The sequence below is a fragment of the Montipora foliosa genome, chromosome 10, assembly GCF_036669935.1.
Source record: "Montipora foliosa isolate CH-2021 chromosome 10, ASM3666993v2, whole genome shotgun sequence".
NCBI lineage: Eukaryota > Metazoa > Cnidaria > Anthozoa > Scleractinia > Acroporidae > Montipora > Montipora foliosa.
The window spans coordinates 29,353,640-29,363,639 of record NC_090878.1 but is presented as its reverse complement, the minus strand read 5'-3'; the positions used below and the strand labels follow the sequence as shown (position 1 = coordinate 29,363,639).

The following is a 10,000-nucleotide window of genomic DNA, read 5'->3' as shown; positions in this document are numbered from 1 at the left end:
AGCTTGCAAGAATTTTAATTAACCGTTTTACTAGTTTATATAACAGAAACGATGTGAAAAACTTGCTAGAAAATGTTTTATGGAAATTTCTCTATTCTACAGTGCGGCCCCGCTGTGCGGCCCGCACTGTAGAATACGGTCCGTTAATGTACCCAATCACAGCGCACGTACTATCTGATATATATTTAACAATTATCAGTGGATGCCTTTTTTCCTTCCTTTCGAACTTTGGCAGAGAGCCCACCAGGTGACCTGTAAATAACTACCTACAAATAAGTGTTTTGCTGCAAATTACATTCTGCTTATGCGTAATCGAAACCACTCTGTTGTGTGAAAATGGCCGATCGGTTCCCCGAGCTGTCAGACACTGATTTGACATCTTTAGTTGATCAAAAAAACAGCCACATGAAGAGGAAGATGTCAGAAACGTTATCGGAATCGCTGAACAACAAGAAGACCGTAAACACCATAACGGCAACCTCTTGGGTTGGCCATAGCGAGAGTGCACCGTAACCACTTCTCACAGCCTCTCAGGAAGAGCATATTGTAAATGAGCTAAGTATCGAACAATGGAACACGCAGCAGACACTAAACAATTTTACAACTGCACTTTAACTTTTAAAGTAAACTGTTGGAGAGCACGTTAAAGCTTCTTCATCAATAAATACCGTATTTTCCCATTTTTTGGATTCGGATTTAAAGTCCTTCAAGACTGCGAAATTATTTAGCTTTGTTGACACCTACATTTTGTTATTAAACGTTTGACTGTAAGTACAATCTACTGAGAACGAAACCAATTGATTTCTGCGATTACTCGACTCCTGCAAGGCAGTGCACACTTACGGCTTGCCAAAAACAAAAGTAAATAAAAAAAAATGGGTGGTCGAATGATAAAACAATTATCGAAATATTTTGATTTGTCAGTGTGTCGCAGATAAATTATTTGCCTCAGCCTTCGGATTCGGGAAATGATTGATCTGCTCACCACTGACAAATAACGATCACATTTTGCACAAGGTCGCCCAATATATGTTAATTATTTGTCGAAGGCGAAGTGAATGGTTGTTTTAGCATAATTACATAGGTGATTATTTGGAAAAACATGCATTTTCTTTAAAACCATTAATTTCTTCGTTTGTCACTTCGACAAAGCGACTGGCGGCCATTTAAAAAAAACAAAGCCTTAGGTGATTATCGCGCAATAATCACATCACGTGCAACCAATCAGCGCACTGAGCCTGAGGCGAATAATTGTTTTAGTATAAATACACAGGTGATTATTTCAAAAAAGAGAAAAAAAAAAACATTTCAACCCGAAATCATCTTCACTTACAGTGGCAAAACAACTACTGGCAGCCATTTTGTTCGTCGAGGTGATGATCGGCTGAAAATCCGAGATAGCGAGCCAATCAGAGGGCGCGATTTTGTACAATCACCTGTGTATTTATACTAAAATAATATATAATAATATATGGCTAGCCTATCGAGAACAAATGCGCAATGACGCAACAAGCCGGAACTCAGCAAGCTTAAATAATTTTCCAACGTCGTTTTTTACATTGTGTTAATTATATGATGGATCAGAGAAGACTATAACCCTTTCCTTTTATACAGATTCAGACCGATATTTACATTCCAGGACGTTATGGAAACGAAACTGTTGTATTCTAATCACTTTTCACTTTCTATACTACTGCGGCTCGCAACCGGACTACTGCAATTAACCATCCTCGCGATTAATCAAAATGGCATTACAATTTGCAGGAAACTCTCCCCCCGGGTTTCATAATATTAACGCACTTCATTGAATAAGTTCGTATTTAGTGGCGAATCTCTATAATGTTTTTTTTAAAGGATGGAGTCATGACTCTTACGGGAAATCTTTAAAGTGACGTACCTCTGTTTTCAATTGAGGATAATACTACAGCCCATTTATTCGATGTCGGCTGGTGTGACTTGCTTACAGGTTTTGTCCCTGCTACGGGACTCATCAGAGACCCTTCAATGCATTCATTTCCATAAACATCAACCAATCATTACTGTTAGGTTAATTAAGCATAAAATACAAACAGCAGAGACAATTATTTTTCAAGAATGCATTTTATATTAAGTCGACATTTCGTATGCTTCTCTACATACATTCTCAAAAGTAACCGTTACATTTTCAAAGTTTTCTTGTATATGAAATAAAGAGATCTGGGTACTATATTAATATGAAAGACGATCAAGTGCTGACAGGTGTTGTTTGTTACTAATATGATAACAACTTCTCACTGCTAACTTTTGAACTTAAGGCTCTAACTAGTAAAGATGACCATTCAGCCATCGCCGACCAAATCACGACTGGACACGACATCAAATGGGAGAGTTTTGATATTATTGCATTAGGAAAAAAACAGATTGTTATTCTAAAATAAAAGAGACATTGTATATCCAGGAGCTAAAGCTCTCCATGAATTCGAAAGTTAGGAGTGAGAAGTTGTTATTACATTGGTTACAATCAACAACAGCCAGTGCTTTCTTGTTCTTTAAAGATCGTTTTTGACAATAATATAGTACCCAGATCTCCTTATTTCGTATATAAGAAAACTTTGAAAATGAAACCGTTACTTTTGAAAATGTATGTAGAGAAGCATACGAAACGTCAAGTTAATATAAAATGAACTTCAAAAATGTTTATCTCCGCTGTTTGTATTTTATTCTTAATTAACCTACGATGGCCACAAAAAAAAAAAAGAGTTTACTGTTAGGTGTTTTGTTTGCACCTGGAAAAGGTCGGAGGAAAATATCAGCACTTGTGATGACTTCCTACATATTAACTTCAGAACAATTTCCTTTATTGCGCTATCCCGTTTTAGCCTGTAATTAGAGACCATAAGCACCAGGACGGTAGGTGGCGACGGCGACGGCGACGGCACATCCGCGTAAAGGCTGGGGCGAGACCGACGTCGCGTTCCACTCGACTGAGCATTTTAAGCAACACTGCTACGGCAACTTCCCGCCAGTTTTCAAAAAGGAGAACACTTCTTCTTCGTTTGCAAAAGCTGCTGGTAGCTTATGACGATTTTTGGTGGCTATAAGGTTTAAACGATATTAAATGTAAACAATAAGGTACATTTAGTTCGCCTTAGAGTAAAAGGTAAGTTGTCCCAGTTTCGCTGTTTATAGCGGCACTGAAAATTATTTCACACAAAGATAATTTTACTTTCTCATCACCTCAGAAATGTAAATATGTATAAATAGCTTAGATGTAGAGAGAGATATCAGTATAAAAAGAAATGGCGAGCATATTAAACTGGATCAGTGATAACTAGGGCACAGAAGATATACGTGTAATATATCTTACCGAATGGATTTCTTCGAGCCTGAGGTTGTCTGTGAATTTGCCGATGGGCAATGTTCATCGTGGAATTTCTCCTCAAATAACTTTAGCAGTTAACACCAGAAAACTGAGTACTTCTTTATGTGTGGAAAGAAAAATACGGTAAATCAAAGAAAAGGACCAAAAACTTTGCAAGGAATTACGACGTTGTACTCACTACGTCAAAACAGTGAATGTGGCGTCGCCAACGACAGGACGACGGCCGATTGCAATAAGCTTTTCAGGTTCTGCGCATGACCGGAACGGAAAATAAACTTCCGGTATGCCGTCGTCGTGCCTCCCGTCGTGGTGCTTAAGGTCCCTATTTCTGAATTGTAGTTTCTGCTATGCAATTGGTGATCCACGAGAGATTTATGGCCGGGTCCCATTTCCTCCATGATTTGTGCGTTACTGGGAGTTCAAACGTAATGTTTGACGAAATGACTATTCCTAAACTTCTGCAATAAATCTCTTCCCAGGGACGAAATATTCATAAATAATGGCTAAAAGGAATTTAGGGCCTAAAAAATTCACAGAAATTTGGTCGAGCGGCTTTATGTTCAATGTCTTGTCTTTTTGAATCCTCAGTATACACTTCATCACATTTGCATATTTGTAAAGATAAAATTTTCTCTTTTCCAAAGGATGGTGACAAGATTTTTGGGTACAATTTATAACAAACTGTGAACAAGAAAAGGGAAAGAACGGAACAAAAAAAGGGAAAAAAAACAAACAACAAAAAGGTTTCACTTTAACGAATCAAATGGCAGCTGAAACGTAACATATTTGCATAGTTTATCAATTATTTTAAGTGTAAAAATTATTGTCTTTTTTTTTTTTTGCTGTAAGCGTGCCAAATGCAAGGTCTTGGTATAACCAGCAGTTTGGCTTTTCCAAGCGACCGCTTCTCGGCCTCGTCGTCCCGTGATGGCTTTCAACCTTACAAAGCACGCCTCTATACTGATGATGTTTGGTCACCCAGGACTGATGACAATGCCAGTGACTTCCTACAAATCGACCTGAATGGAAAATTCTTTATCTGCGCTGTAGCTACTCAAGGAGCTCCAAATGACCCCGGTGGTTACCTCACAACATCGTACAAATTGCTGTTTTCACTAAATGGAACAGAATGGCTCACGTACAAAGAAAATGGTAGCGACAAGGTTCGTATGGCTATTACTAACTATAGGGTTCAATTTGCATCTGGCCGTTTTCAGCTATTTTGGCCATATAAATAAATATGCCCATCTCCTGATGATATTCATAGGTGCACTGGTTGCCATTAGAAAAGCGGAAATTCCTTGGAAAAATATTAGGCCGCGTGCTAGTCGTACCGCTTAAATAGCGGTAGTAGTCTTAATTCCATCTTCATGATAAAAAGTCACGACATACGAATGGCTTTACAAGTTCATTGTCTCATCAAAGCTTAAAATATTAATATGAAATAAAATGGAAAAGGCATCAGTTACTAACAAAGAGATCTCTTGAAACGCTACTTTTTTTGACGACTGGTAATATAAAATTATGACCCCGCTCCCTCCTAACTCATAAAGTACAGTTCATCAGTACATGACATGGGAGTTATCCTCAGTAATGACCTCCGATATTAGTATAGGTAATAGCATGACTTGTAGTGGTATTTGGCAATAATACTGCGAGTGATATTTCAAAATTGTCCAAAATACAAATTGGAAAATTTTGAAATATTACGAGCCGGTATTATTGCCAAATACCACGTACAGGTCATGCTATTATTACTGGGTTGCCGTATACGGCAATCCCAGTTGAAAAATGGGTAGAATCTCTCCGTTTTATTTTTTTCCGTGTCGGTAAAAGTCTTGCCTGTCACTCCCCTGCTAAGTGGTGTCTTGTGCATAGAGCCCTGCTGCGCGTATTTTCTTAGGATCGAGAGGGTAGTAGGAAATGCGTAGATTTCTCTGGTGGACACATTATAACGATTAACTTAACCGGCAATAGCGTCGAAAGTCATGTAGCGCGAATGGCGTTTTAGTGGATCTTTGAACAAAATATACCCTTATGAAGCTCAATAATGGCAAATCAATTGGATACTGAACAAGACAGGCGACAACATCGACAACAATCTGTCGCCCGTCGAGCCGTCTTTTACCAAGTGTGCTGTTATGTAGAACACTGAAGATTCGCAGGGCAGCGATAATAGTGAATTCAAAGACTAGACCAGGTGGATTGAATGGAATTTCAAGCGTTAAAATCGCTGAAAAGGTAAGATTATTGTCGAAGCGATGCCGCAATTGCGTGTCTTCACCACATGTTCCTTTGATCTCACATTATTGTGTTTTCCGTCAAAATATTCGCTTGTTTTCGCTTTCGCTCGAACATATTTGTCTTTATTACATGTCCAGTGAATAGTTTTATCCTCTGGGATGAATTTTCCGTCGAAAAATCGGTTATTTGGGCGGTCAGTGTAAAACGCAGACTGCAGACTGCAGACCGGGGGTAAAATGCAGACTGAGGGTAAAATCAATATTAATAATAAAAAAACGAGTCAAAAGGATAAAATAAAGATTGTTTGAAAGACAATCCTGAATCGCGCCTACGTTCGAGGCACTATTTTATGGCAGGATCACGCCAAGACCCTGTAGATTTTTAGACTTTTATCCGTACTAGCTGTAAGTCGTTGAACTAGTCGACTGAAAGAAAAATATTACACAAGTAGATTAATGTTTTAGAATACCGAAGATAGGCTAAAAAGGAATGGAACTGATTTCGTGAATATATACTTACAATTTGTATCTTCTAATCTACACGATCTTATGGTTTGATTTCTTCTGTTGACTGTCTTTAACGTTCTTGATCGGAGGTAAGTAAAAAAGTGATTTGCGCGTTTGCAGTACAGTGTCGATTTATATATTTCTGAATTTCTAATTAGTTGTCACCTTTCAACTCACGCAAACTTGCTGTGATAAATAAATTGCAAGAATAGTTGCATACATTAAACCAGTAAGCGAAAGAACTTAACGCGCGAAGTGCGAATCACTCCGCCCCAGTGCGGAAATTAGAAGTTACCTCTAATTGAGCAACGACTTAAACATAATCGGTATTCAATGACTCGAGATGTCACAAATAACGTAATGTCTATTACATAATGCTGGTCTATGTATTCCCTTGATTAAGAAAGGTTCGCATTTAATTCGTCTTTTGTTGCTAAAAGACACAGCTTGTGAATCGGCCTGTCGTATTCACCGTCCTGAGTCTTGATTCTTGTCTTCCTAACCAAACCATCGTTTCCTGGGTATGATGCAATGACTCGCGCCATCCTCCATTGGGATCTTTTGTGATTTGGGTCTATCTCTAGAACTAAGTCGTCGACTTGAAGGTTTTCTCTGGTGCGAAACCACTTATTTCGTGGAAGTAGATTTGGCGCAAAGTATCTCATCCAGCATCTCCAAAATTCGTTCACGCGATTTTCTGTACTTCTTAAAAGATGTCTTGGGTTGATCCTTTCTTCTGGTTCTGGTTGAGGAATTGTAAGATGATGTCCTATGAGAATATCGTTTGGAGTAATTGGCGAGCTTTCCCATATGCGGTCAGAACTTGGGTATAAAGGACGTCCATTGATGACGTAGGTTGTCTCCGCGAGAAATGTTCTCCATTGCTCTTCGGTAAAGGCTTGATTCTTGCATGTAGCGTTCAGACTTTGTCTGACTGACTTGATGAGGGTTTCCACAACGCCATTTTGATGACTGGCATGAGGGGGATTCCATTTCCATTTAAAATCGCACGAGAAATCTTCAGATAGACCACCTTCAATCTTGGGGACGTTCCAACTCTGCATCATTTCCTTTAAGTACCCTTGTGCGCCTACAAAATTTGTCCCGCAGTCGGACCAGCAAATGCACGGGTGACCACGCAAACTCGCGAAACGACGGAATGCCATCAAGCAACTCGCAAGGATGGGATTTGTCCCATGAGTTGTTCCAATGGCTTCTTTCGGAGCTTCCTACAGGTAATGCACTTTGTTGTGAGCGCTTTGGACATACCACGAACTCCAATGATCCAGTACTTTCTCCTTGCCTCGTTAATTAGGCTTTTGTACCCACAGTGTCCGCGTCTTTTATGGAGGTCACGTAATAGCAAGATGACATGAGGGTGATCGCGGGGAAGGATAATTGGGTTTCTTAATTCTTGTGGCAGCGATCTGACATCTTCGAGTCGTCCATGAGCTCGATATAATCCGTTTTCGTCCAGCTTCGGAGTTAATTTCTTGTCAATGGCAGAGGGATCTAGGTGTGCCTGACTCCACTTGAATAGCTGTTTCTCCGAGCCTTGCAATTCTTGAACAGTGATTGAACCTGTCTTAATATTCTTTTTTCTCGCATTCTGGATAAATCGGCGAACGTAAGCGAGTGTTCTCGGTATCTTTGAAAATGTAGAACAGGTATTCAACAGTTGATGAAAAACGGGGTTAGTATCTTCTTCAGACTTATCCAGATCAACTTTGGTTTGAAATTCCGCTATGGCTGCTTCGTGTTGCATTGGCGTTTTAGTCTTCTCGATTTTCACTTCCATCAAGACACCAGCTTTTGCTGTAGGTTCGATGGGGGCTCTAGCTTCAAATTTAGGGCATTGTCCTTCGGCTTGTAAGGGTAAGTACCATTCAGGCTTGCTATGATCAATCTGGTCAGGAGAGACTTGAATCACGTAGTCCTGCTCTAGAGGTTTTTGGACATCCTCGTTGACAACATCGAGACACCCCTTTTTCTGGAATGACCTCTCCGTGGAAAACAGCCTTTTCAGTGCGATGCCATAGTTACTTTGTTTGGGAGGGCCCGCTTCCGTCCAGGGCATCTTAACTTGTATTCTTCCGTCAACCAGGGTAGTTGATGCTGCGAGGGACTTAACGAACTTGCTTTCGCGTATCTCGTTCTCACTACACGTACAAAGGTTGGTCGGTTTGACGCCAAGGAGGTCTTGGTGAAGAAGTTCTTTGATGTCGTCCACGACATTTGCTGTTCTGATTTCAACCGACTGAATTTCTGAAGTAGTAGAGTTGTTCTTTTCAAACTGTCCCATAACGTACCAACCAAAACAGTTTCGTTTCGCAACAGGTTCCCCTGGCTCTCCGGACACTGTGTGGATATCAATGAAGGCTTCTACAAAGTCTGTACCGACAAGGAGATCTATGGCGCCACCCGAAAGGTGTAGTTTATCACAAACGTGCTTGAGATGAGGGTAGTGTCGCACTAATTCTTTGGAAAGCGTTTTTGCTTTACTGCAGGGCCTTGTAACAGTGTACACTTGAAGGGTCTTCTTAATATCCTCGTCAGCAGGTGAGGCAACAGTGATGTCGATTATCTGTGAAGCTTCACTTTTCTTCTTCCCACCAGCCAAATTCATGGTCAGATGTGTTGCTGATCCACTCAACCCAAGTCGCCTGGCTGCATTCTTTGAGAGAAGACTGGTATTGGATCCAGAGTCTAACATCGCAAGGACTTCAACAAATTCTCCGTTTCCGTTCATGACTCCAACTTTTTGAACAGGGCACAAACCAGTTATGAGCTTTAACTTCTCTTTGTGGTGAACAGCATTTTCTTGGATGCTACCATTTGATGTACTCGAGGGGGCCTGGCACTGACTTTGGAAAGAAGATGCTCTTGGATTTGGACTTGAGCTTGTTTCACCAATCTTGTCATTATGAAGAGAACGGTGATGATTTTTTCTGCATTTGTCGCATGTTGAACCGTCTGGTTTCCTGCAGTTGCTTGTATGATGCTTTCTAAGACATTTACGACATCGCCAATGTTGCTTTACAATCTCCCATCTCTGACTGATAGCTAACTCCTGGAACACAGGACAGGCAGCGAGGTGATGTTTTGTTTTACAGTTAAGTGGACAGGTGTCATCATCGGGTTCTTCGCCACTTGCGGCATTGTTCTCAGTTTTCCTTGGGGTCCTGTATCGGCGACTCTCGTTTCTGTCTTCAGACACGGTGTTATTCTTGCCCCTTGAGCGGACACTTGCTTCTACGTGCAACCAGGTGATGAGGTTACTGACAGTTTCCTCTTTACCTTCTCTTTTCATTTCTCTTCCAAAATGAGAATTATCGTTCCGATCGAGCTTGGACAAAAGTTGAGACATAAGAAATGGCGCTTCTGAAGACTCCAACACCGGACATCCATTATCTTCCATATCATTCGCGTAGGATGATATTGTCGTGGCGAAGTGCGTGAACGACCTGGAGTCTCGTTTTACGGGCGTAAGGCTATTTATTTCGAGGAGCAGTTCGTCCATTAGTTTACGTTTGTCTGCAAATTCTGTGTCCAATATATTCCACGCGCTATCAATGGTTTTGCAAGTTTTTACCTGGTCAGACCACCACGATCCTCTCGGCAATGCATTTCGGAACCGTTGCAGTTGTTCATCTTTATCTTGATCGTATTTCTTCATCCAATGATTGAATTCTTTTCTCCAGGTAGCATAGGATCTGCGACTGCCGTCCCATGTTGGTACCGGTAATCGTTGCAGACCACTAGTGTTTGGTTTTGACCTTAAGGTGTCCGCCATTTTCGTCACTGCTGATGTCATGGATGACATTGAAGCTGTCAAGGTCTTCAACGTTTCAGAGTCTTTTGAAGACGTTTCCGTGGAATCTTGTTCCTT

The 10,000-nt window shown here is 40.6% G+C and overlaps 1 protein-coding gene across 2 annotated transcripts in view; it reads left to right on the top strand.

The window, feature by feature from the left end:
• The window catches only part of LOC137972397 (receptor-type tyrosine-protein phosphatase T-like), a 97,901-nt gene that overhangs the window by 30,700 nt on the left and 57,201 nt on the right, over nucleotides 1–10,000 (top strand). For both annotated transcript variants that reach the window (XM_068819102.1, XM_068819103.1), the window contains exon 8: nucleotides 4,211–4,524. In XM_068819102.1, coding sequence (XP_068675203.1) covers nucleotides 4,211–4,524 — 314 coding nt within the window. The remainder of the gene's footprint in view (nucleotides 1–4,210; nucleotides 4,525–10,000) is intronic.